Source organism: Alternaria arborescens, assembly GCF_004154835.1.
Source record: "Alternaria arborescens strain FERA 675 chromosome Unknown contig_10, whole genome shotgun sequence".
NCBI lineage: Eukaryota > Fungi > Ascomycota > Dothideomycetes > Pleosporales > Pleosporaceae > Alternaria > Alternaria arborescens.
Genome location: NW_021167865.1, coordinates 697,334 through 723,056, shown reverse-complemented (window position 1 = coordinate 723,056; position 25,723 = coordinate 697,334). Strand labels below are relative to the sequence as shown.

The window sequence follows — 25,723 nt, the reverse complement described above, 5'->3', positions numbered from 1 at the left end:
ATGCTTGCATTCTCCAAGTCTGCATCCGGACTGACAGTGCAAATGACAAGCCTCAGATCTTATGTGAAGGTACAGGTTTCAGGTTGTAAAAGTATAGGCCACCTCGAAGAACGAGTCGCAATATGCTCATGGGCAATGTTAGCGTCGGGATACGACGCCTAGGACCAAGATACTACAAAAAGACATCCATTATGCTATGCTTGACAGTTGTTGAATTGCTCTAGTGTGCGCGTCACGGATTGAAATCCCACAATGATGTGATGACTCAAGCAACCAGTTTCTTCCAAGAATCCCGTGCGGAGACGCGTTCCCACCAAGCTTGTACATTGTGGCGGGTTCCAAACATATCACCCTCTTGAACCTCGAAGAGCTTTCCGACGAGTGGCATATAAAATATATCAATCAAAGAGAATGCATCGCCACCCATGTAGTCTTGCTTTGCAAGGATATCGTTGAACACGTCAAGGTTCTCGGAAAGAGCATTCTTCGCTTTCTCGAGAACGGACTCTTCAGTGGGCTGACCGAACATACTAAATGAAATACGTTAATCCTGTCATAGAATCTGTGCATAGATAACTTACGGTCGCACCATTTTCTGGTAAAATATCTCCTGGACGAATGGGTCGAAGTTGTTTTGTTCCACAGACGCCCATTGCTCAAAGTGGGCCCAGGCTTTCTTGTTGTCGAAGGAGGGTAGAAGAGCGGTGCCCTGCTCGGCGTACTCGCTAGCTAGGAACCGCGATATCGCGCGAGATTCTTCACGTAACAGATGAGATCATGTGGAAAAGAGAGTGCTGGGTACTGACCAAAGAGAACGAAGTTGTTGTCCTCGAGGATCGGAATCTTGCCGAAGGGATGTTTTTTGAGATGCGACTCGGTCTTTTATCCCATCAGTTTGTGTGAAGTCGAACATCGTGTTCACTTACCTTGTGTTCTCCAGCGGCAATGTTTGAAGCATGCAGTGTAAAGTCACTCACTCCCTTCTCAGCAAGGACAAGAAGCGGGCGAAGTGTGCAGACTGAGTGCGAGATGCCAGTAAGGGTGAACGGCATGGTGAAAATCCAAAGCAATATCTGTTGAGTAGGGCTCTTTCTGAAGTGTGATATCCTCAGAGGGAGGCGCGACTCTTATATATGTGTAGTGTGACTTGTTCATACGTCATCAATACACAGATACGATTTCCATACTGCACTGCGGACGTGGAGATGATTCATTAGCTGCGGAAGCTCGTTTGGTGATTCAGACCAGAGAAACCAGATGGTGGGCCTCGGTCCAGTCATGGAATATCCGCATGTATTTACAAAGTTGCTAACTAATCCGTACAATTTGCATCCGCAGTGAGAAAGACGGTGGTCGCTCTTTCTTTGAATGGGGCATTTGCGGATACAAAATATATCCGCACCGGAAAAGCATCCATTGTGAACCAGCAAAGACTACTATACTATGGATTATAGACGCCGTACAGAGCCTTAGTGCGAGGGTAGCCAGCCTGAGTCAACATTGGCTTCGGTGGAAAATGAATTTCCGTAAATAATTGGACATGATTCTACTTGCATCGTATCCACATGAACGAAATGTTCTGTATGCTTTAGCTCCTTGAATTACTAACAAAACTGATCTTGCAGTCGTAGCTCGTCAATGGACTAGGATGTGCGGATCTTGCCGGCACGATTGTATAAGTATCACTACCCGAAATTGGCAAACAGTTCGCGATGGCTTAGATGCGATTAACTGGTTCACTATCTTTATTGTCGTAATACGGGAATATGCTCAGAAGCGAAGACACGAAAAGCGATTTGTGATACACTTCATTCTTCCTACTTAGCGACTGAAGCGTTGAAGGCGATTGCGATCTTCACAACTAATCTGATATTTCTCAATTCATAAACATGAACCCATGGTTGTGAGATTTCAGAAAATCTGGCACCAATTCACCATACGACTCATCTAATCCATTTGGCTTGAGGATATCATGAAATACCTCACGCGCCTTATCACGCAAGGATGGCATATTGCTCAACAGTCCTTGCGCGATCGGCAACCAGTCGACAACTTGAGTAAGTCTGAGCTTTATTGACTAGATTACCCTTGACGTTAGCTGATTGCCAACCTCGGGAGTTGATGGCCTTCTGGCTTACCTCGAGTGATTGTCCAAACATCATGACTTGCTCGCCGCTCTGGGCAGCGATAACCGCAGAACTCGCTAAGTTGCACAATCTCCTACATCCTTCGAGAAGTCTTTGCACATCGCAACCGGCCTTCTGGAACTGCTCCAGGAATTGGACAAAGTTGTGGATCAACTGCGCATCAGCCTCAGCGTAAATTGATGCTGGACGTACTAGAGTCTCGGATAGCAAGACCAAGACAGCGGAGAGGGGATAGCACAGTATCTGCCTTGATGTAGTTTCAGCTTCAGGCGCTCAAGCAGGTCACTAGTGATGAATCATGGCAAACATACCAGAGATGTGTGAATGGCTGCTGCGGTCGCAAGCGAAACAGCACGTCAAGTGTTCTACGAGCTGCCATGGCGCACTCCATCCAAGGCATTCTGCTGTTGAACAGGGAATTCTCCGGTGAGGATAGTTGGTCTTCTCGTAAGACGGAGTTGCATGTTTTCAGGTCAACCAGAAGAGCGATCGTGGTGCTGACCCTGCTCTTACAACTAAAATAGATAAAGTGTAGGAGAGCGACTGGGACTTCGAGGAGCGGCGCCCCATACATTCCGTCACAGACTTGGCTATCTGTGGGCAATGTATCTTTCCAAGATTCGAGATCGTTGTCGATTTCTTGTAGAAGTCTCAGCAGACCAAAGCTTTCCTGCTTGGAAAACTGCCTGGAACCCACTTTATGTAGTAGTTCGTGTATTCGCAGCTGTTTGATAGCAAGCGTTGCTCGCTCTCGCATGAGGGCGATCTGATCTAGCCTTTCAGGGTTCGTGGAATGGTATTGTTCGTCTCTGGAAAATTCCACAGGTGTTTCCACTGCACCAAGAGGCGAGGGCAAGTCACATCTATGCGTCATTTCCGCATTGATGATGTATATTACCCAAAAGATTCGTTTGCTTCTGTATGCTTCAACACTGTTGAGACCGGCGTAGTATTCCGTCGTGTGCATACCGAGTATATGAGCCACGCGGGCTGCAGTAGCTGTTATCTGTCCAGCGACGCGGGTGTCAGCTGAACGCAGCATGAACAAAGCCATGGCAAGTAGCGCTTCACAACACGCTATTGAAGGTTCTCGAACTGCGATTTCGGCATAGATTGCAAATGCATTCTTGAAAAACCCCCATGCCGTTGATGAGAGTGCTGTAAGAGACCCATTGTCTATCCTCTGAAGTGCCGATACCCCAAGGAGTGAGCACACAGTCGCCCATCGGCATGGGTTACTGCGGTAATCACCTGCACCTGCAATATATTGTTCATCAACTCGGTCCATAATATCTTCTCTAGCAAGGAAGATGCCATGGACCTGGATCGCTTCGATTACCGAACGCAGCACATCTATTGCGAGATGTTTTGGAGGAAGCTGTGCATACATTCTACTCTCATAGTAGCCTCGACTCACTTGTGACTGCAGATGTTCCATCGTTCTGCTAACATCAGCGGCGAGGACCGTGAACCTTCTAGCAGCGGCAGGCAAGGTTCGTGTTGTCTCGCTATCAGTCCAAGGACTCCAGGTCAAATCAGCGACCTCATCGAGTCTGGCAGTTATATCGTCTATGTGAGATCCTTTCAGATATGTACACCCGTACAATGATGTAGTACTGATATGCTTACCTCTTTCAGAGACCACAGCTTTCTTGCCACTTTGTACTCGATCATAGGCTCTTGCTTCGCGAGTCGGTTTGTTCGGCGTATCATCTTGTTGCAGAGATGGATGAACTTGTTTTTCCTGCAGCACAACAGGCGATACGTCCTTCTTGCTGGAAGGTATGAATTAGTTTATCCCTCTACTTTTGCCAAAAAGACGACTTACGCCTTTCCACGACCCCGTCGCCGTCGCGTTGTGTATACACAATTCCGCTTGTGCTTTACGCAATGGCCACAATATGGCTGTGCTCCATCACAGCGTCTCTTTCTCTGCTGACATTCCAGGCATGCCTAAAACGCGTTAGCGTATTGTATGGTATACCTTCCAGCGGAACAAGCGAGCGTACTTACATTGATGGTTCGTTTGCCTTTGAACATATCTGCAGACCTGTTGATGTACGCGTATCGTTATGACGTTTTATCAGGTATGTACAGGATGATAGGGAACCGCGGAGCGAGGATTGGCGATGATGTTTGCGGAGTCTTGTCAGATGCCGACACGATGTGCTACACAGAACACTATGTGATTTGATAATGCGACCTTGCGCGACCAAAGATGAATCATCCAGAACGCATGCTCCGTTCGGGACCGGTGGTACGAATCAGTCCTCGGCGTTTACGAGAAGCTAAGTCCTGATCTGTTTGTCTTCACCTCCGCACTGGAAGGCAGGCTTGACTATATTCGGTATAGCGTGCGGATACAATTTGTATCCGCACGCTATGGCTGTACTGCGGACATGATTTGTATCCGCAGCACAGCCATCAAAAAGGGACAGTTCTTCTTATTAAGCAACATTAGATTGTTGTCAGACTAGTAAGCCTCCTTCTCATGATTCATAGCGCCTCTGTTTCCAATCTCATAATGCGGACAAATCCCGGATGTTACCAATGGCTCTGTTGAATGATATAGTGCGCCAGCGCTGGTAGGTTCTCTCTTGTATAAGTCTCCTACAAATCTGTATTCTGGGTCGAAGTAGTTAGACTTGTCATTGCAATTGTTTTACCTCATCAATGTCGAAACATCATATTTTAGTAGCCGGAGCTACAGGTTTGTCATCACTCTTGACGCACGATAAAAACAAATCTGACAGTTGGCAGGACCATCTGGACTGGCTTTCTGCAATGCTGCTCTAGATGCAGAACATAGGTTAACGCTGTTCGTGCGCAACCCATCGAAGGTGCCGCAAGCCATTGCCCAGAACACGAACGCAGGAATCATAGAAGGAGGGTTCAATGACATGGTTGCCCTTGAGGCTGCAGCCAAATGTGGCGCCGACATTTTTGTCTCTTTTATCGGCCCAATTTCTGGCCACAAAGGCACGGTAAGTCTCTCTAACCATGGACATTACTATCGAACGAACATATCCCACCTAACCTGTTCCTCAGCCTCTAACAGAAGGCTACAAACGCCTCCTTCCACTTCTCGCCAGCAGCAATTACAAGCGCGCCATGATCCTTGGGACGCCATCATGGGCCTCGTCTGAGGACAAGCGATCACTGTTATGGCAAATGTCTATTGGGTCCATAGCATTGTTTTTCCGTGACGCCTACAAAGACTTTGTAGGAATAGGAAACTACGTCACTTCACTATCTTTGAGCGACATCAAATGGACGTTATTCCGCGTCCCTTTCCTGACGGACGCAGCCCCTAGCGAAGTCTACGCTGGACCATTAGGTGCTCCGCATATAAGTTTGAAGCTATCGCGAGCTTCCATGGCGAATTGGTTGCTTCAAGAGATTGACAAGGCTCAGTGGATTGGAAAGACTCCATGTCTATCAAACTGTAAGTTGAATAGCTCATACACTAGTATACCTTCTTTCTGATTATGTCTTAGAGCAGAGACAACAATTCCTTTCCCTAGGCTATTGACTCAAAATCGGATATTGACTTGGATACCAGAGATCGATAGTCTTTTTTTTATAGGAGTAGCCTGGGTTCAGTCAGTAAGGAAACGGCACTACACTAGAAGAACGAGTCGCAACATGCTCGCGGGCAATGTCAGCATCGGGATACGATGCCTGGGACCAAAATCTCATCAATAGACATCCATTATAATGTTGAATCGCTACCCACCAAAAACTCTCCTAGAATTCTAGAAATCAACCCCCAAACTTCTTCTTCTCGATCGCACTCCCCACCAACCCCTCACCCTTGATTACGTTCGTCGCGCAAACCACAATCTTCGAGCCCCTCCCCTCACCACCACTCTCCTTCAACTTCTCCCCCACAAACCTCAAGGCCGCAATCTCAGCTCTCGTCACACCGCCCAGGAAGAACACAACAATAGTCTTGTTCTTCTCGCCAGCACTTCCATTCAACAGCTGTCGTGCCTTGACCGCCTTCTCTTCGCCCTTCTGCGTTTCGTCGAATGTTGCACCACGAACGTACTTACTCGCGTCGTCAAAAATGCGGAGGCCCTGGGCTAGAGGGTTGGCTTGAGCGCTTGCTCGGGGGTCGGAGGGCGGTTTGATGGCGTTGGCGAGGGTGTGTTTTTGGATGATGGATTGGATTATGCGCACGCTGAGGGGTGCGTAGCCGGAGAAAGTATAGCTGATGTCGTTTGGACTTGCTTCGTTGACATCATCGTCCCAGAGCTTTAGGCTCTTTCGCAAGGGCGTGTAGTTTGTTACGCTGCCTGGTTTGGCGGGTGCGCCTACGCCGCCCAGACTTACGCCGCCTCGGGATCCTAGCAAGCCCATTTTCTCGAGTGACGCTAGGGTAAGGATATGTTGCGGGCCATAAGCCTGGATAATGGCGCGTTTGAAGGTTTCAAGATCTTTCGGGCGGATTCCGGCATTGGTGGTGGATTCTAAGCATAGCAAACGGAGGATGGCGGGGAGCGGTACATCACGGTTGATGAGCTCGGTTATCGTGTCATGCTGGGTTGTAGGGTCGGCGCCAGACATAATGTTCTGCTGCACTTCTAGGCTTCGCGTGAAGATGTCAGTGCGCGTAAACTTGATAATCTCCTCAGCCAAGCTGGTGTGTAACTTCAAGCTTGCTTGTTCAGCCTGGTAGCCTGGTAACTTGGCGACGAAGTCACGGAGCTCGGAAGTCGTCTTTGTAGCAAGCTGATCGCGTCCTGTGCTGCTTTGGAGGCGACGGGCTGCTTGGTTGAGCAGGTTGCCGACAATGGCGAAGTTGGCGTCACCCAATTCGGCATACAGAGTGTCTTTCGAATCAATCATGATCTTGCGCTTCATACTGGTCGACGCCGATCCAGTCTGTCCTTGTTGAGGCTGTGCGCCGCCGGCTATGGAAGAGTCGACTTCTGTTTGGTTTGCGGTAATATTGAAGACCTCGTCGATGAGCCCTTCGTAGGTCAACTGAGTGAGTAGTACCGTGGGAAAGTCGACTTCTCGATCGACGATGATGAGGCTGCCTATGTTAGAACTAGGTGCTAAGCCCATGAACGATGGTCCTCCGCTAGCAGATGTCTCGCCTGCCATGACTTCGGTACGCATGCGGATGAGGAGGTCAGCGAGGCGCTTGCCATTGTCACCCTTTCCGATGATGCGTGGAAACAGACCATACTTCTGCTGCTGAAGCATGAGTGCTTTGGCTGACAAGTAGATTGCGGTCGGATCTTTCTTCTACACACAGTTAGTATCATGTCTGCAGCAGGTCCAGAACACACGTACAAGATAGAGATCTGACACAGCATCTTCAAGTTCAAGCGACAGCACATCATCTGCAAGTGGCACGAAGAACAACGGCCATTCGCTCACACTAGCTTCACCCAGAACACCCGCTTCTTCGAGCAGTTGATCGGAAGTCATAGTACGACGAGGCACCCAGAAGATGGAAAATTCATGCTCAATTTGGCTGTCTCGCCGTATACGTTTGATTTGGTCTATCTAGTATGTTAGCACCGTACAATAGACTGTTCCTATATGGGAAGAATAGGCAATCCAATAAAAGCGCTATGTTCGATTTAGGCATCAAGACTGGCTAGGCAGAGTGGGTACTGTCTGTCTAGCCTACTTTTTGAGCCAAAAGCTTGCCATAAGGCAGATGGAGAGAAACAAGTAAGGAAGCCGAGGGAGCTTCACTTACCAGCAACAGCCATCACAGTTTTCGCTTTCTCGCCTCTGACGAGGAAGACGATGTTGCGCTGAGACGAGTCGACATTGTCGTTCTCGAGGAAGAAGGGCTTGTCGACGCCGTATTCCTGCAACGTGGAGAACTTGACAAGCAAGTTCAGTGGGCCTGCAAGAGCTTTCTCAAGCACGAGATTCTTCTTGCCTCTTATCTGTCCGCACACGTTAGATGGTGCAGAGATCTGCGACGTTGATATTACCTTACACCCTCGAGCAGAAGAAGCAGCTCCCGGCGCGCTTTTTCAGTTATGTCCGCCGCATTGAGAGGTGTGATGGGCGCCATCTTCGCCGCTGTATCATGAGTTACAGCTTTTGCGAACGATCCTAACGCGCATGACTATGCAGCTCGCCCTTGTGATGTGAAGGTCGATAGAGTGGGAAAGAGGTGGTTGGATTTTCGGGTCTTAAGCTTTGGACTCAAGGCACGTGCACGTTCATGGCTTGGCGCTTAAGTGGGTAACTACCTACTGCTCGCGCGACGAGTTGCACTTTTGCGTGGGAAGTTCGTGATACGATGCCTACTTGTTGAGCACACCTAGAATCTGGGCTGAGAAACAACTGCTCGGTAACGCATAGTCAACATTGGGAATATCTACCATTGTAGCTACCTAGATAGTTTAGGACGCAGATGGAATTCATGGAATTATTCGTAAAGAATTCAATCCGACTCCAAACCCCAAATCTGCGTATTCCCAAAACGTCATTCGTACAGGACAGAGTCCAATAGCACACGCAAATGGTGGTAGTAACAAAGCGACCAAAGTAAACGACAGCCCCAAAGGCCGAGGCTAGCCCGAACATCAATCGCGCTCGAAGCTCAAGCTACTGAGACATTCTCAAGAAAGACCCAACTCTCCATCTCAACCCCACCAACGCCCGATTTTGCCTAATTTTACCGCGCCAATTCACGTCAAACAGCGAGAAAAAAACCATCAGCAAACATCGAAAATGACAGAACCATCTCCCAACGAAGCAGCTGCGCAAAACCCCGACATCGACCCTGCGATCACAAATGGCCTGGCGCAACAAGCATCCACAGAGCAACCCGCAGATGTAGAGATGACAGATTCTGGAGCAGTAGCAGCAGTCAGTCTCTACCCTTGTTCGCTCAAGCACAACAACCACAAACACTGTACTAACGCCTCCAAGCCACCCGCTCAAGACACCCAATCCCAAGCTCAAGCCGACCTCCAACCAACCGTCCAAACAGTCCCGCCAACACCTTCAACCACTACGCCCGCACCCCCATCTGCTCCTTCCCTCCCCACAGCGCCCGCGCCCACACCCACACCTGCAGCATCGTCGCGCAACTCACCTCATCCGACTGCTCAAGCGCCGACTCAACCCATTCCACACGGTAGCCCGACAAGAGTGTATCTCAATCAGCATGTGACGCCGCATTTGCTAGAAGCTATGAAGCATCTTGCTACGACGGAGCCAGAGAAGCCATTGAAGTGGCTGAGTGAGTTTTTGGCGCAAAAGAGTAGGGAGATTGAGGGGCCTTGAGGGGTGGATGGACTGGTAGAGGGGAACACAGAGATGGTCTAGAGACTATGTCAGGACAAGGAACAAGATGCCATGCGCATGCGTGGTCGATTAGCAAGTCCGTGGTATGCTGGTCAAACATGACTACACAGCGGAAGACATGATAGAAAAACATCCAAGGACCACAGACTTATGCGAGGGTGTTTCCAAAAGTACAAGGCAGGCAGGCAGGCGTCATGAAGGATGATACCCAAGTCAATCAGCAATACAAAGAGCAAACGATCAAATTCTGGCACGTTCAATTCAACTTGGGTATATTCAATTCGAGGTGATGCTTTTGATTGATTCATTCCATATCGTGATCCTGTTAGGTATCCGCAAAGCATCCATGCCTGTGAAACTCCACTTAAATGTCTACCATGAAGACTACCACACACGCCAATCCTACATCTGCTTATGCGACGAGGGTAGAGGCGGTGGCGCTCTCGTACCTCCAGGTAGGGGGGAGGGCACCAACGGTCTTGTAGTAACGGGAGAGCTGAAGGTAATTAGCGCGTGCTCCGGTACATGGCAAAGGCGAACTCGACTTACACGGTGGATACGGGACTCGATGAGAATGAGGCGGAACTTGCTGTCCTTGTCCTTGCGGTTGGTCTGGAGGTGCTTGCGGACGGCAACGGCCTTCTTGATGAGCATGTAGAGGTCCTCTGGGATATCGGGGCTAAGGCCTTTATGCGCAAAATGTTAGCCTAGACCAACAAATGCAGTTTTGTATAGCGCGCAGGTACTCTCGAAAGAGCAGAGCTGTGTCGACGTGCGCTTCATGTGTATAGGGCGATCGTACCGCTGGACTTGAGGATTCGGAGGATCTTGTTGCCAGTGATGACCTTGACCTGAGCGACACCGTGGCTGTCACGGAGGATCTCACCAATCCTGCGATTGTGTTAGTGCATCGTTCCCGAGTCCTTTTTCCGTGCGATTGTCCTTACTGAGATGGTGTAGCACCCTTCTTTGCGAGCTTGCAGATCTGGTCGACAACCTGCTCGGGAGTGGTCTTCAACCACGCAGGAGCGCTGCGGGAGTAGGGGATGGCGGAGGCTGATATGCCCTTTCCGTTGCTGTGAAGACGACCCATTTTGAATGAATGTTCCGGATGGCGACCTGGTCGATTAGTACGGAGGCGTGTGGTAGGCTTGGAGTCGTGATGGAAGTTCGCGATCGAAGTTCCAATTTCTCGCGGCTCGGCTAGGTCTGTGGTGGACCGTGCGGGTTAGCGTCAAACCTCCCATCGAAGAAAAAGTCGGCGACGACCGACCTCACCTTCTCACACCTCTCAATGTGAGAACATTGAACTTGGCACGCAAGCGCGACGGTCTAAAGGCTATGTTTGAGGCTAGACGAGTGCTTTGTGCAATGCCATCTTTACCCTGCCGAAGGTACTAACCATACAGCGCGACGATGGCTCTACTCTCCAGGTACGTACAATCATCACCCATCTTTCATCGCACAATGATGACAACCCTTACTATTTTCTGGTACCTCTTATTTTAGGCGGGTCCTCACGGGTCTGCCGGTGCATTCAACCTTTATTCTGACACGCGATCTCACCTCTTCTTGTTCTATGACACGTTTGTTGGCGACATGGGCTAACGAGAAGCAGATCTATATGGCACCGAGTCTCATCGTCCAGAGTGTTGGTAGGGTTCTTCAGTTCCATAGCTATGAATGAAAATTACTCTTTCCCATCATCAAACAACGTGCATGCGCTTTCCAATGAACTCTGCTCGTAGCTTCCATACGCTACATATCATCACGCCATAGCGGCATCCGTCAATGATGTTCGATCAATCAATGCCCTGTTCCATCACCACTACAACCCTACTCACAACATTTTCTTCTACATTGCGAACGCTACTCTAGCAACGCACTGCTCATACAATAATCACTTTCGAACATCCAACATGAAGCATACGATATTCAGCGCAGTTTTTCTTATTCCCTTCGCCTATGGCAAGACCTCCAGCGAGCTATGTCGCGGTACGGCCGAGCTGTCCTCAGATGGCAATTAGTACTGCTCTGAAGTCTGGGCAATCACCTATCGCAACATCAGTCAGCCTGGCGCCTACAATCAGACCACTATAGTTGATCCACAGACGGGTACCTGCGGTCATGAACGTGTTGCCTATCCAAGTACAGGAGAGTTGACACCCTTGTTTGGACAAGTATGGCCTGCCATGGGTTCTAGACGTTACATCACTGACAGCACCAGGTGTCAATGCACCTTCGCGGACCCATGAACGTCTCTCAGCTCGCAGTCTACCAGCTTCCAGACGAAGTGCATACAATGCAGAAGCGGACTACAGTGCCGTTTTACAACCGTCGTCGAGCATTGGAGCAGCGCGAAATACCAGTGATACCTGACACCACTGCCACTCCTACGCAGTCGTCGTCACTAAGCTGGTTCAATCGTCTGAACAAATGGACATATAGTACAACAACCGGTTGCACCCCAGCTACAGTGACATCGACTGTGACGGTAAAGGCAGCCTGTTCTTCAATTAGTGTCCCGCAGGCTGCACCGAACACGACTTATATAGGTCCTCCGCTGTCGTGTATGACTACGTCTGCTGCGGCATCGATAGCCGATCCCGCGTCTTCGGCATCGAACTGCACTTGCGACAATGATAGAGTCGATGATCCCATCTTTCAGAGGCCCAACGGACAGGTCTACGTCAGTCCAACCTCAGTATTGAGACCGACATCATTCTCAACACAAGATACATCACCAGTGTTTCAACGTCCCAACGAACAGCCTTATGATATCCCTGCGCCATTGCCATCGTCCATGGTGAAAAGGCAGGTTGCCGATTGGAGCCGCATTGCATACTACACGTCAACAGCACCGGCCCAAGCTACTGGACTCAGTTTCATGGCCAATCTGGGCGACCCCCAAAAGTCTGGTACTTTCGACTAGTAAGTCCTCCACAATTCTTGAAATATGGATGCTGAAGTCATCAGTGCCTTCGGAAACTCGCTCAGCTATGTCACTCCTCGAGGTGACAAGGTAGCAGCCGAGAGTCTACCATTCAACGGCATGCTTCAAACGTCTGAAACAGAAATCGTAGTTCTATCTGACAAAGAGTGTGACGCGGCCTGTCCATACTGGAGGCCAAACGCAACCTCTCACTACGGCTGGTCCGGCTCATCAAAAGCCTTCTTCATCGAATTTCAAATGGACCACTACCCCAACCTCGGCACAGACCAAGGCATGCTCTCCGATGCTCCAGCCTACTGGTTCCTCAACGCAGCCATCCCCCGTATCCTACAGTATGGCAGCGACCGCAACAACATCCCTTGCTCGTGCTGGTCCACTGGATGCGGCGAATTCGACGCCTTCGAGCTCCTAAGCAACGGCGCAGAACGAGCAAAGTCGACTATACATCGGCAGGGAAATTTGGAGGGCGGGGACTCGAATTACTTCAGCAGACCTGTTGGACAGACGATGAAGTTTGCGGTTGTGTGGCATTATCCGCATATTACAGCGTTGGTGTTGGACAACAAGTTTGACTTTTCGCAAAGCATGTCGGATGATGCGATGAAGAAGTTGGTGGCGTATGATCCGGATAGCTGGGTGCACTCGCTGTATGCTATTGGGGACTGAGGAGGGTGTTTTCTTGTAGGCGGTTTGTGATTTTCATGTGAAGGAATCATGTGTAACAACAGTAGGCCGAACAGGACAATTCAGGCAATTGGTTTTCTCTCATGCAATGCATTTCTAAGAGTTTCCTTGAAGCTGAAATGTGAGTGAGTTGAACTCTATGACTGGGGCAAACCTGTGGTCACTGCACAATCAGCATGTGGTGGAGACGGATTTGGGCGATGCAGCGGAGTGGGCCGACGATTGTAGCAGTGGAGTGGCAAAGTGGTCGGCGTGTGATAGGTGACGGTTGGGCTTGCCAAAGCGGGCACGAGAAACCGAGGTCTGTTCGCGCGACTCAGCGTCTGTGTGTGTGAAAGACGAGCCGCACCCCGGCCGACGACATTGCGCATTCACTCATCGCCTCCATCTCCATCTCGGTCTACGTACGACTCTGCATCTAGCCACATCGCCCTTATCACTGCTTGCGCGCGCAGTATCGGTCATCAGCCAAACGTCAAGGCGGATCCGCCCTTTTCGCGATTCCAAGCCCCGGCCGGCGCAGCTTCCCCGCAAAAACTCGCAGCGCTCGATCGCCGCGAATTGCCAGCCTCTCGACGTTTGCCGGCCTGCACATTGACGACATCCTCCATCATCTCTGCGAAGCAGCCTTCTTTTCTGCGCACACAGGCGCGGACGACGCACATTCGACAAAATGTCTGCGCCATCGCCGCCAAAGCCGTGGGAGACGAGCAACGGCGCGACAAGTGCCTCGGTCGGTCAGTTCCGCCAGCCATTCCATACGTCAGGGATAACCGCGACTAACAACAACACAGGCCTCACTGGATCGAATAGCACCACAACACCCACTTCGACGACGACATCCTCAAGTGCGCCTCCATTGCCGTCAGTGCCGGATTCCCTCAGCACCGTCGCGAACCGCAACGCGTCCAACTACTCCGGCATGAACAATCGCTATGGCTCCCCCTACAGCAGCGGATATGGAGGAATGAGCAGCTACAGCTCACCCTACTCCTCTATGGGCGGCGGCTACGGCTCCATGTACGGTGGCATGGGCGGTATGGGTGGCATGTACGGCGGCATGGGTGGCATGGGCATGGGAATGGGCGGAATGTATGGTGGTATGGGAGGCATGCCAGGCGACCCAAACAGCAGCCTCACACAATCATTCAGCCAAAGTACAGCGGCGACGTTCCAGTTGATTGAGAACATTGTCGGTGCATTCGGCGGGTTTGCACAGATGCTGCAAAGCACATACATGGCGACGCATTCGTCCTTCTTCGGTAGGTTCACCCTCCAGCTACAGCCAACCAAATGCTAACATGAACAGCCATGGTATCTGTGGCAGAACAGTTCGGAAACCTACGACAAACGCTTGGCTCGGTTTTGGGCATTTACACCATAATGCGATGGATAAGAACGGCGATTGCAAAGCTCACCGGACGACCCCTACCAGCCGATGCCACGGCCCTCACCCCCGCCAGCTTCGCAGCCTTCAACGGACGCATGCCCGACGGCTCACCCGCACCCGCGAAGCCCTCCAAGAAACCCTTCTTTGTATTCATGCTCGCTGTATTCGGTCTACCCTACCTCATGGGCAAAGTCATCAAGGCACTCGCGCGATCACAAGAAGCCGAGGAGCAACGGAAGATGCTCGAGAACCCGCAAGCCGGCCAACCGCTCGATCCCAACAAGCTCGAGTTCTGCCGCGCCCTCTACGACTTCACGCCCAACGCCAACATGCAGGGAATGGACTTGTCGGTCAAGAAGGGAGATATGGTCGCTGTGCTGAGTAAGAGCGACCCCATGGGCAATGCATCAGAGTGGTGGAAGTGCAGATCAAGAGACGGGCGTATGGGTTATCTCCCTGGTATTTATCTCGAGACTATTCAGCGAAAGACACCTGCGCAGATTACCAGTGGAAGTCAGAGCGGTAGTCCGGCTGGCAGCAGAACCCAGACGATGACCAACAGCAGCGATACAAGCAGGACTGCTACCATGACTGCAGTCAAGGCACCTGAGAAGGTCGGTCCGAAGGTTGAGAGCAAGGCGGGTGATATGGGGGTTGAGAGTTTCCAGAAGGGCGCTTTCTACTCGTAGGATTCGAGCGACGTTTACCTTTCTTATCTTTAATGCAATTTCCTGTAGGAGTGTACAGTTGGCTAGGCAAAAGCTACGGTATGGCGTATGGCGCGCAGAGATATCATGGGTCTATCAAGCCCGAATTCGAATATTCAACAAACTTCTCAATCTCAGCCTCTGAAGTGAATCATGAGTTAGTATATATGATTCTGAAGATAACCCAGGTAATCCATATCCAAAAAAAAAAAAAGTGGTGTCCAGACACTACAGCCGTCGTCTACCTTTGCCCTTGCATGTGCGCTTCGCAACGTCACCCAGCTCTCGGAACAAAGCCGAGACCCCGAGAAACGACAGGCAACGACCAGCCTGGCACATCTGGAACCCTATCACCTATTACCTTCGCACTCTCCTAGTCGCTCCTTTCAACTTCCACGACTACAATTTCCCTTCAATCGTAGTTCTAGGCTGCTACCGTTAGGCGTGCTGCTTGCCCCTCCCCCACCCAGTGCAGTCTCCAGGGTCGCAGCCTGTCTAGCTCCAGTCGCGAACAGCTGAGACACGAAGCAGACAAAGCACGCGTAACCACGACGTTGTCGCTGTAAACCAGATACCGCGAAAGAGGTTCTGCGTCTGTTCGCGCCTCTAAACCAGAGCTGAATTGAAGGAGGAGCGCTATTGCATAACTCAAGATGTTCGCGTCGAAACGGTTAGGCAAGGTATGTTTACCCAGTCTTGAGCGGACATGTAGAGGGAAGGAGAAGGCGTAAAGACAGATATATAAAGGGAGAAGAAGCTGACGTGTGTTATAGGAGTTGTCAAAGGTACCGAGTCCCTCTCATCGGTCGTCTTTGGTCGAATAAGTTCCTACCCACCACGCATTTCACCAAATTCACGCGTCCATGTGCCAAAATCTACACACAACCCGTGCCCACAGCGTAGAGTTCAAGGAATGACTACGGATACGGCTATGCAAGGACGAAATGATCAAGTTGCTGACGACGAGGACACAGATGCACGAGAAACTCCCTCCAGGCATAACGCTCATCCAGGCCGACGACTTCCAGACCTGGCTCATGGACATCCAAGTCATGGACGACAACCCGCTTTACCAGGGAGAAACATATCGGTTAAAGTTTAGTTTCACGCCACAGTATCCTATCGAGGTATGTCTCCCCCTTCCTCTCATACTACTTGCTCACCACCGCCCCATCCCCCACTCTGACCTTTTGACTCCTTCCATTATCCTTCTACGCCACATTCTCTTTTACCCCATCAACTACCAAAAACACGACTAATGCCATGTGGTATCGCAGGCCCCCGAAGTAGTCTTCGTCCGTACACCCACGCACCCTATACCCTGGCACCCGCACATCTACTCCAACGGCATCATCTGCCTCGATTTGCTCGACCGTTCCGGTTGGTCGCCTGTTCACAACGTCGAGAGTGTGTGTGTCAGTCTGCAGAGTATGCTTACGAGTAATACGAAGAAGGAGAGGCCGCAGGGCGATGAGAATTTCGTGAGGTATAATACCCAGCGGCCGAGGGATATTAGCTTTGTTTTCCATGATGAGAAGGTCTAGGCTTTGCTCTCATGGCAGGTAGACTATGATTAGGGGTGTGTGTGTGTGTGTGTATGTGTGTTCACGCTGCATGTGTGGGTGTTAAATGGCGTTTATGGTGGATACCGGATGGGGAGCATGGTTGAAATGATGGGATGTTACGACTCGGTTCGATGGATAGCTAGCATGCTTTTTGTCGATATCAATATCTTTACATGGAGTCGTTTGCCAGATCGAAGGATATGTGGCCAAGGGACCTGCTTCTCGTGACAAAACACGTATGCGAGAGGTCCTGGATCATATTTTACCCAGTGACATGGAGCTACAGAATACGTCGACCACTTTCCAGATGTATCTTCAGTATTCAGTACAACTGAAGGAACGTCCGCTTCATCACAGATGCAGACAATGAAACCTAGTATGACACTTGAAAACAGCTGATATATGTGTACTATCTTACAAGCTCGTCTATCGCTTTCGAATCAGACGTGCAAACACCCAGAACGCCATGCTACAGAAATGCCAACCATCTTCGCTACCATCTTTCATCATATCCATCATGCATTGCTCGGCCGTTATCCATGTATATCTTTCGCTCGTGCTCATCATCGTCTGCGTCTTTGTTTGTCATCATCAATGCGGGCCTCGTAGGTTACCTCGTATGTCTCCCACCTCCATCTTCGTCGCCACGATACATCATGATGCATCGTGTAAATCTCAAACAACGAGGCTTTACTTCCCCCCACTCCACCCCACCCCCAGAAAAGAAAGAAAGAGGAAACGGTAAAGTCAAAAGGAAAGAAACTATACTGCGCACATCATCCAAACGATGCCTCCTCGCATGTGCCTATCGAGACCTTCGTTCAGCAGCATACCCCACATTCGTCGAAACAGTCGTCTTCACATCCGTAATCACGCTGTTTGTGTCCCAAGTCCCCGCGTCGGAAGGACTCGTCTGCCTTCTCAGGTTTCTGGGTCTGTCGTGATAAGGTTTGTTTTGCGAGACAGCCGTTGCAGGCCCATTGTTCGCATGAGTAATCTCGCTGCTCGTATCCCAGGTACCGGAGTCGGAACCGTCGTCGGAGAAGCTATGGTGTTCATGCTGTTTCCTGAGTTGTTCGACTCGCTTGAGCTGCTCAAAGGGACCGGGTGGGTAGCTCGAGGGGGCGAGATCGCTGAATTGGCCGGTTGGATAGGGGACGTTGGTTGAAACGGTCGTGGGAGGGGGGCGGTGTGTGACTGTCGTCACCTCACTGCTGGTGTCCCAAGTGCCGGCATCGCTGCCGCTTAGCCTTCTCAGCTGGAGGGGTAGCACGTTTGAGTAGGGTACGTTTGTTGATACGGTTGTTGGAGGCGCGCGGTGGGTAGTGATCTCAGTATTCGTATCCCAAGTCCCGGTGTCGGATACGCCATCGTCAGACTCGTCCTCATCGGAATCGCTTGGTCTTTGCAGATATCGCGACATCTGTGTCGGGTATGGTACGTTGGTGGAGACAGTCGTAGGGGGAGCGCGGTGAGTATTGATCTCGGTGTTCGTATCCCAAGTCCCAGTATCGGAGACAGCATCGTCGTCATCGTAGACAGCCATTCCCCTTGTGTCACGAGGTGGTGGCATGGACCATCGTTCCGACGCGTCCATATGCTTCTCCATCGGATAGGCGACGTTAGTCGATACGGTAGTGGGAGGAGCACGTTGAGTGACTTCACTACTAGTATCCCAGGTACCGCAGTCGGAAATGCTTCTCGACCGCTTCAATTCCCAAGGCATTCCTGTCGGATAAGGAACGTTGGTCGATACGGTGGTGGGTGGGGGCCGAGCAGCAGAGATCTCAGTGTTGGTATCCCAGGTACCAGCGTCGGAGATGCTCCTCTGACGTCTGATCTCTCTCGACTCTCTCTTCAACTCTTTCGAGTCTCGTCTTGAGTCGTACGAGGAAGGATAGGGTGCATCCATCGTAATAGTGGTGGGTGCAAAATCATGAGTCATGATGCTGTTTGTATCCCAAGTGCCAGCATCGGAGATGCTCCTCTGTCTCCTGACCTCTCGCGAGTCTCTCTTCGACTCTCGGGATTCTCTTGATTCCCTCGATGATGTCGATTCCTTGGTAGAGTCCTTACTTCCTCTATCCTTGTTCCGCTCCCTCTTTTCACTCCTGGCTGAGTTCCTGGAGCTACCATGAGAACCCTTTATTGGAGTACTGGGATAGAGAGCCTTCATGGCAGCACCGCGGGTCTCATACAGATAGCGAGCCTTTTCACGCTCGGTTTTATCCGAGCGGTCACTCCTCTCCGTTCGATGGCTGCGGCTGCTCTTCTCAGTGCGCTCACTCTTTTCCGTGCGTTCACTCTTTTCAGTACGCTCGCTCTTATCAGTGCGCTCACTTTTGTCAGTGCGCTCACTTCTATCAGTGCGCTCGGTATCGGCAGACTTGGTCGTACGGATACTCGCAGCATACCCGCTCTTCCTGCGACTGATTTCTGGCCGAGGAGTGATATCAAATAGCTCGTCTTCCATGGCATGTTCGCTAGATCGACGCTTGTGCGTGGAGCGACGTCGTGAGTGCGTGGTGGAGGTTGACGTAGTCCGCGTGCGTTGAGGCACCAGTGTTTCAATCTCATCGATGGCATCAAAAAGATGAGATACCGTGTCTACCGGCGTTGGAGCTCGTGAATCCTCTTGGATCGTTTCTCCCGTTGTGGTGCGGGAAAAAGACGGAGGCAGAATCGCGCTTTCGACGGACGCACGATGGCGTATGGCTTCCGCAATCTCTGCTGCCGTTGAAGGAATATCGGGCTTTGGCTTCGGCGGTGGTGGTGGTGGCTTTTTCTTGGGACTTGGTGCGTGTGAGGGAGCCAGGCTCTCCACTGGCATACCAATAAAGTTCCTAGGCGACGTGAACACGGATGTTGGAGGCGCCGGTGGACGTGAGAACGTAGAGCCTGGAGGCGGAGGCTTTGGCTTGTCGTCCGGGAAAGGAGTAGAGAAAAGGTTCAATGCTCGCTCAATGGCCGAGAGCTTCTTTGGCTTCTCTGGCTTCTCGGCGATAGGTGACATTGGGCGTGATGCGGAAGATTCCTCAGCCGAATTCGTCTCGGTCTTCGTCGGAGATCGGGGAGCGGGTGGAGACGGAGGAGGTGGTATAGGGTCGCGGGGCGGCGGGCAGGCCTGAGAAACCGGTGGATTAGCCAAGTGATCTAAAGCAGTCTTTCCGTCTTACGTAGATCTCGTTATATCGCGAGCCCTTCAAGAGGCGAGGTGAATGAAGCGGTGAATCAAGCTCGAAAACGGTGCTAGGAACGCGGGGGTAAGGTGAACACGCGGGTGGTGTTACATACCGGCGGCGGAAACTTGCCCTCGTCAGTCGGACTCGTTAATGCAGTGGTATGGGAAGGCAAACCAGCAGATTTGAGCTCCTCCATTCTCGTCACGACTGGCTCTGCATCATCATACAGGGCCAATCCATGGTGGAGAATGCAGCCTTCGTCGCGCTCTTCGTTGTTCTGGAAGATCTCGTGCTTCGATTCGCGATAGACGACCGGGAAGATTCTAAGCAGTAGCTGTCGTTGCGAATCAGTAGGAGGGAGGCTATCGTCCGCCGAACCTGTCTCTGCCTTGTAAGCTGGCCAAAATTGGTTGCCGGTGAATTGATGTTCTTCATCATGTAGCGCAGGCATGACAGCGGTGATCATCTCGCGCTCGAGACGAGCAAACCTCCATGTCTCTGCAGCAACCTTGACAATGCGTTTCACGGCAATCTTGATACCTTCCTCCTCTTTCGGATCAGCAAAGTGTCGGATAGCATTGACAATCTCCTCCACAACAGTTCCCGCAGCAGTATTGATGCGCTGCTTCGCGCCGGTGCTGGTGAATGCAGCAAGGAGTGTTTGTTGTCGCCAGATCGCTTCTTTGCGCGTGCTCTTCTCGCGAATGTGGTGGCTCATTGAAGAAAACAGGGAATCAGCTTTGTCGTACCGACGACCAAGACTGAACAAGAACGGGCCGAACACACGGAACGTGATCAACTTTGATACAGTGTGGGCGATGTATGCAGCTCGAACTTGCCTGGATAGAAGACTCGGTTAGTATTTGAGGTCATGGTGTACATGGATTGATCTTTCTCACCTTGAGGCAATGCTATCGCCAAGGAATGATGGTAGGTTGGACGGTACTTGAGAAAGATCCTCCGGCGGTGGCCTTACTGGAAGGTGAACGAAATGGGTTGTAGCGAGGTCGATGATTTGCCTTTGGAGCTGAGAAAAGGATACCAGGCTAGACGCGATAGTGTTAACGGGTGACTCCTAGCATAACAGAAAGATAGGGGAGTCGCGACTGATGCGGAAGCAAGCATTGCGTTAAGGGGTTGGTGAACTCTGAAGACAGTGTATGGCAACACATGGTGGCTTCCAGCGTGATACCACAGCCGTCGGCCAGAAGATTCGCTGGACGGTCTCGATGCGCTCTTCGTTACCCAGGTTTGGGACGAGGAAGCAAATCGAAGCCGTTCGCAATCGATTCAACATCAGCCACGATGCGCTTCTGTCACCACCGTGGGGATATCATAAACAAATGTGCAAGACTGGATCACTTACTAGTAGCTGTCGCCCTTGCTCTTGATTTCGGCAATGTCACCATAACATTCCATCATCTTCTCCAGTCTGGATTTCTCCGACTCGAGGTTGTTGGCAACACTTCTGATGACCTCCTTCTCCTGTTGACTCTCGGCCTTGAGTTGGTTGTATTGGTTCATTAGCTCGTCGTTCTCTCTCACCAACTGATTGGCCCTCGCTGCTTCCTCTTCGGCTCTCGTTTCCGCTTCATCTCGTTGCTTCCGTAAGTTGTCGCGCTCTTCAAGGGCTTGCTGGAGCTGAGACCTCAGCTCAGATGCATTCTCGGCATCTTGACCAGCTTGCTTCAACTTCTTGTCGAACTGGATAGCAAGGGCGATCTTCTCGGCATCGTGTTTCGTGATTGTGGCGGACTTCCACTCGTCGAAATCCCTCCACGCCCTTTCCCTCTCTTCCGCAGAGGTCCTTTCCAAGGTGCGATGCACATCTTCCAACTCCCTGTACCTGTCCTCCCAAGACCTCATAGCTGCATTCAATGCCAATTTGGACTCTTCAGCGTCTCTTTTGGCTTTCTTGGTTTCGGCAATCAGCTCTCGAAGCTCTCTAACTTGCTCTTCCAGATTACCAATCTGAAAATGTAGTCTGCTTGCTTCGGCAGAATGCCTGTCTTCCAAGTTGCGAATCTTGTCCTTCAGTTCACCAAGCTCACCATCCTTTGCTCGCAGTTGCTGTTCTTGCTCAGCACTCTGCCGACGGAGCAAGTCCTCCCTAATACGTAATTGATTGTGATTCTCTTTGTAATGCGCAAGTAGCACGTGCAGATCGGTCTGCGGGATGCGTGAGAAAGCGTCACCAGACCCGTTTTCGATTGCAGGTCGACTCTCTAAAGCGTGTGAATGATAGTCTCTAGAACCCGAGGAGTCCTGTCGTTGCGATGAGTTGCCATAAGGAGGGTACCCGGGTGGGTATTGGCTCCATGATTCCTGGTAGGGAGGGGAGGAAGAATGCGACGAAGGGCCGTAAGGATTGGGGTTAGGCGCGGGATAACCCTGCTGACTCATGCCGTATGCATGATTTGGGTACTGGTGAGGCGGCTGGGTTGGCGGGGCATAGTAGCTGGGATGATAATTTGGTGGAGGGGCCGGATAGGTGGGCTCAACAGGCACTCGGGATGCAAAAGCGCTACGTGGTTGATGTGGGCCCAAGTGGGACCGCGACACTTCATGTGCTTCACCGCTAAATGGACGCCTCGACGCTATCCTGTTTTGTACTAGAGCAGAATCTGAATCGTCGTCTGTATCGAAAGTAGGAGCATATCTAAAGGAAAACATCTAGTCAGTACAATAATTCCGTAAGAGTTCAGTGAGTAAGCTTATGTATCTTAAGCATGTTCGCTTTGGGCCCAGTGTAGTGGTTTACGGTCGCGCCGAAGAAGACCCGCGCTATGCGCTCATCGAGCAGTTGAATCAAATTTACATACCTTGGTCGTACTTTACTCATTGGCGGGCTCGGTGCCGAAGGTCTATTATCCTCAATGAGCTGTGCCACAGCGTAAGGCTTTGGCGCATGGTTTGGACCCGCTTCGTGTGTTCTAAGCTTCGGTGCATGTGGCGCGAGAGATCGATACGATCGAAATGGTCGATCAGAGACCGGAGAACGATCTTGCATATCAGGTACTCCCGAAAGAGGTGACGGAGCACGTGCTGACTCGATCATTGATCGACGTGCGATGAATGGTATCTCGGCCTGTTCACGTGACCCATCTTCAGCATGCCTCTCTGCCGCCAATCTTTGCTCCTCTGCGAGAACTTCTGCTGCTGCTCGAGCTTTCCTTGCAATTCGAGCCTGGGCCGCTTTTTCACGCCGTAATTGCTCTTCCTCAAGTTCTTTCTTTTCTTTTCGAGCGCGTTCGGCGGCGGCAGCAGCTTCGATTTCGTCCTTCTCTTTTTGAGCACGTTCAGCAACTGCTGCAGCTTCGATCTCTTCCTGGGCTTCTTCTGCACGTCTTTCTTCCTCCATTAACGCTAGGAGTTTCCTCGCTTCAGAAACCTGCTCGAGCTTCTCTTGCTCAAGCCTCTCACGGGCTAGTCGCTCTTCTTCGAGTCTTTCAGACTCTCGTTGTTGCTCTTCTTTCTTGACCCTCATTTCTTCTACAGCTCGTTTGACGGCTTTGGCAGCTTCCATCTCTTCTTGTGCCTCTCTTGCACGTTGATTCTCTAATGATCTGCTGGCTTCGGCTTCCTTATGTGACATCTCTTGCTCTAGTGCTTCTTTCGCCAGCCGCTCGTGCTCGAGAGCTTCTTGCTCCAGCCTGTCCAGCTCTTTATGCGGCGCATCTTCTTGAGCTTGAACAGCCTGCACATGCTCAGCAGCTTCTTGGGCTTCCGCAGTGGTCGTTGCTTCTTCCTCAAGTTGCACCTGTTCTTGCACTGGTGCTTCTTCGTCTGCGGGCGCAGCAAATTCGTATGATGGTTTCGTGGCAGCCTCGACAGAAAGAACTTCAGGCATAGATTCAGGCTCCACCTCCGGCTCAGCGGCAAGTGTTACCAACCCTTCCTGCGCAGTCTCGAATCTCTCAACACCCGGCCTCTCAGGGGCTTCTAGCACTGATATTCCATCGATGGGTACATCTTGTGGTTCGGTACCTACCGGCTGTTCGGGTGCTGCTGGATGGGTCTCGAGTTCTTGTGCAAACACCACTGGATCTTCTTCTGTTACAATTTCGGTAGCATCCTCGACTATGTCAGCTGACTCTTCTGATTGAGCCTCAGGAGCTTCAAGTACTTGAGGTACTTCAGGTGCTTCAGGTGCTTCAGGTGCTTCGGGAGCTTCAGGAGCGTCGGGTAGTTGGAGTATATCTATTGGGTCTAGCTCAACTTCCTCTCCACTGAGAGTACCCTCCATTGGTTCTGCCGACTCGACGGCTTCTTCTGCAGTGGTAGGTGCAGTCTGTACGGAAGGTTCTGCTTCTGTTTCAGGCGCTGGCTCGGTTGCAGATTCTTGTAGAGGTTCTGTGACTTCAACCGGCGTTTCGTCTTCAGCTGTATGCTGAACAGATTCTTGGATGGGGAGGAGCGCTGGTTGATATGTGTACCCTTGGATTGTAATTTGTTGTTCTTCTGACGCATCCTCTTGCTCCACAGTGGGTTCTGGATCATTCGCTTCTCCTGGTTCGATTGATGGTAACTCTTCTCCCTCCACTGTAGTATGCTGCATATCTTCAGCGCTTTGTGCGGCAGTCGCTAAGACCGTGGCTTCGGTAGGGTCCGCTTGCGATCCAGATTCCCGCTCTTCTTCCATTGGCGGCTCCAGGTCTGCAGCAGGTATGGTCTCGATGGCCTGTGGCTCTGTGGCCTCGTCGGGAATAGTCTGTATGCTCTCAGAGTGTTGTGAGGGTGCAGGTGTGGACACGTCCACCGGCGTGGGAACCGTACCCTCGTCTGTCTCCACTTTGGAAGCGGTTGGCATTGACTGCTCCCCGGACGCTGCTTCTGTGGCTGATGGCTCTGCTGTCAATGGAACTTCAGGCGCATCTAGAAATGGTTCGGCAGTATTCGTTGGCACGTTGTCAGGTGGAGCAACGGTCTCCACCGGTTTCCTGCTCTTGCTTTTCTTCTTCACCATAACGGCGGCCGCCAAGTGCGATGGTCGTTTTATATAATGTTAAAGACGCCAGAACACCTAAAAATTACAACAGAGCATGCGCTTCTCACTTTGAGCTCAGATGGTTGCAGAGATTAGAATAGCTGTCTATTAACGTGGCATGGCGGCGGGAAACAGGTCAAAAAACAATGAGCAAGCGCAGAATCAGTATATAAGGAACGCGGCCGTGAAAATGATGAAAGAGGATAGTACAAGCTGCAAACGCCATGCCGCCCAATGGGAGATTGGCAGGGAGCTGCCAGCTCATCGCAAACTTGAGCGGGCTAATTTATATGCCCCGAGCGTAATGTCTCCAGCCATCGCAGACGCCTTCGCGTGTCTGGTACAGTTACGTCTATATGGTCGCGCTGTGCTTCTCATTCTGTACCACAACGGCAGCCATCGGCAGTGGATCAACGGGAGTCCATGGCCCGAATTCATTGTTGATACTTAGGGTAGGAAAACGATCCAACGAACCAATATGCACGCGATGACGCCGTGGGAAGTCAAAATTTGGCCTCGATGCAGAAGCGACAGGGAGGGCGTTGTGGCATACTGCGGTTGGACGTGTTAGCTGCATATCAGCCTCGAAAGGAGTGCACTACAGCGGGTGCTAGCGGTAAAAGAGCAGCGGTGTGTGTGAAGATGCAGAAGGAAGATGCGTTGTCAACAAGTTTAGTAGCTGCTAGCCCCACCCGACCTAGCGCGCTTTGACCCGAGGCGTGGAACTTCCTCCGCCTTCCGACGCGACGTGAAATCGTCAGGGCTGCACAGGCTCCCATCACGCGCTTTGCAACTCCAACCAGGCTAGCACTGAGTAT

The 25,723-nt window shown here is 51.2% G+C and overlaps 7 protein-coding genes and 2 pseudogenes across 7 annotated transcripts; 5 read left to right on the top strand and 4 right to left on the bottom strand.

Annotated features, from left to right (window-relative positions):
- Positions 1-265: 265 nt before the first annotated feature.
- AA0111_g5320 (hypothetical protein) lies at positions 266-1,052 on the bottom strand (the record flags this gene model as incomplete). The annotated part of the gene is made up of 4 exons (XM_028651418.1): positions 266-530; positions 582-729; positions 807-879; positions 927-1,052. The coding sequence occupies 4 exons, from the start codon at positions 1,050-1,052 to the stop codon at positions 266-268; spliced, it is 612 nt and encodes a 203-aa protein (XP_028507112.1).
- Positions 1,053-5,047: 3,995 nt separating this feature from the next.
- Positions 5,048-5,679, top strand: AA0111_g5319 (annotated as a pseudogene; the record flags this gene model as incomplete).
- A 230-nt stretch (positions 5,680-5,909) lies between these two features.
- Positions 5,910-8,193, bottom strand: AA0111_g5318 (Vacuolar protein sorting-associated protein; the record flags this gene model as incomplete). The annotated part of the gene is made up of 4 exons (XM_028651416.1): positions 5,910-7,403; positions 7,452-7,663; positions 7,867-8,062; positions 8,116-8,193. The coding sequence occupies 4 exons, from the start codon at positions 8,191-8,193 to the stop codon at positions 5,910-5,912; spliced, it is 1,980 nt and encodes a 659-aa protein (XP_028507269.1).
- Positions 8,194-8,858: 665 nt separating this feature from the next.
- On the top strand, positions 8,859-9,416 carry AA0111_g5317 (hypothetical protein; the record flags this gene model as incomplete). Its single annotated transcript, XM_028651415.1, has 1 exon — positions 8,859-9,416. One exon carries the CDS (start codon positions 8,859-8,861, stop codon positions 9,414-9,416), a length of 558 nt encoding a protein of 185 aa, XP_028507272.1.
- Positions 9,417-9,849: 433 nt separating this feature from the next.
- Positions 9,850-10,530, bottom strand: AA0111_g5316 (hypothetical protein; the record flags this gene model as incomplete). The annotated part of the gene is made up of 4 exons (XM_028651414.1): positions 9,850-9,933; positions 9,987-10,123; positions 10,240-10,328; positions 10,385-10,530. The coding sequence occupies 4 exons, from the start codon at positions 10,528-10,530 to the stop codon at positions 9,850-9,852; spliced, it is 456 nt and encodes a 151-aa protein (XP_028507273.1).
- A 1,158-nt stretch (positions 10,531-11,688) lies between these two features.
- Positions 11,689-13,056, top strand: AA0111_g5315 (hypothetical protein; the record flags this gene model as incomplete). Its single annotated transcript, XM_028651413.1, has 2 exons — positions 11,689-12,368; positions 12,414-13,056. The coding sequence occupies 2 exons, from the start codon at positions 11,689-11,691 to the stop codon at positions 13,054-13,056; spliced, it is 1,323 nt and encodes a 440-aa protein (XP_028507270.1).
- Positions 13,057-13,747: 691 nt separating this feature from the next.
- On the top strand, positions 13,748-15,153 carry AA0111_g5314 (hypothetical protein; the record flags this gene model as incomplete). Its single annotated transcript, XM_028651412.1, has 3 exons — positions 13,748-13,811; positions 13,869-14,336; positions 14,384-15,153. 3 exons carry the CDS (start codon positions 13,748-13,750, stop codon positions 15,151-15,153), a joined length of 1,302 nt encoding a protein of 433 aa, XP_028507271.1.
- Positions 15,154-16,115: 962 nt separating this feature from the next.
- On the top strand, positions 16,116-16,715 carry AA0111_g5313 (hypothetical protein; the record flags this gene model as incomplete). The annotated part of the gene is made up of 2 exons (XM_028651411.1): positions 16,116-16,298; positions 16,449-16,715. 2 exons carry the CDS (start codon positions 16,116-16,118, stop codon positions 16,713-16,715), a joined length of 450 nt encoding a protein of 149 aa, XP_028507276.1.
- An 826-nt stretch (positions 16,716-17,541) lies between these two features.
- AA0111_g5312 lies at positions 17,542-24,884 on the bottom strand (annotated as a pseudogene; the record flags this gene model as incomplete).
- Positions 24,885-25,723: the final 839 nt, after the last annotated feature.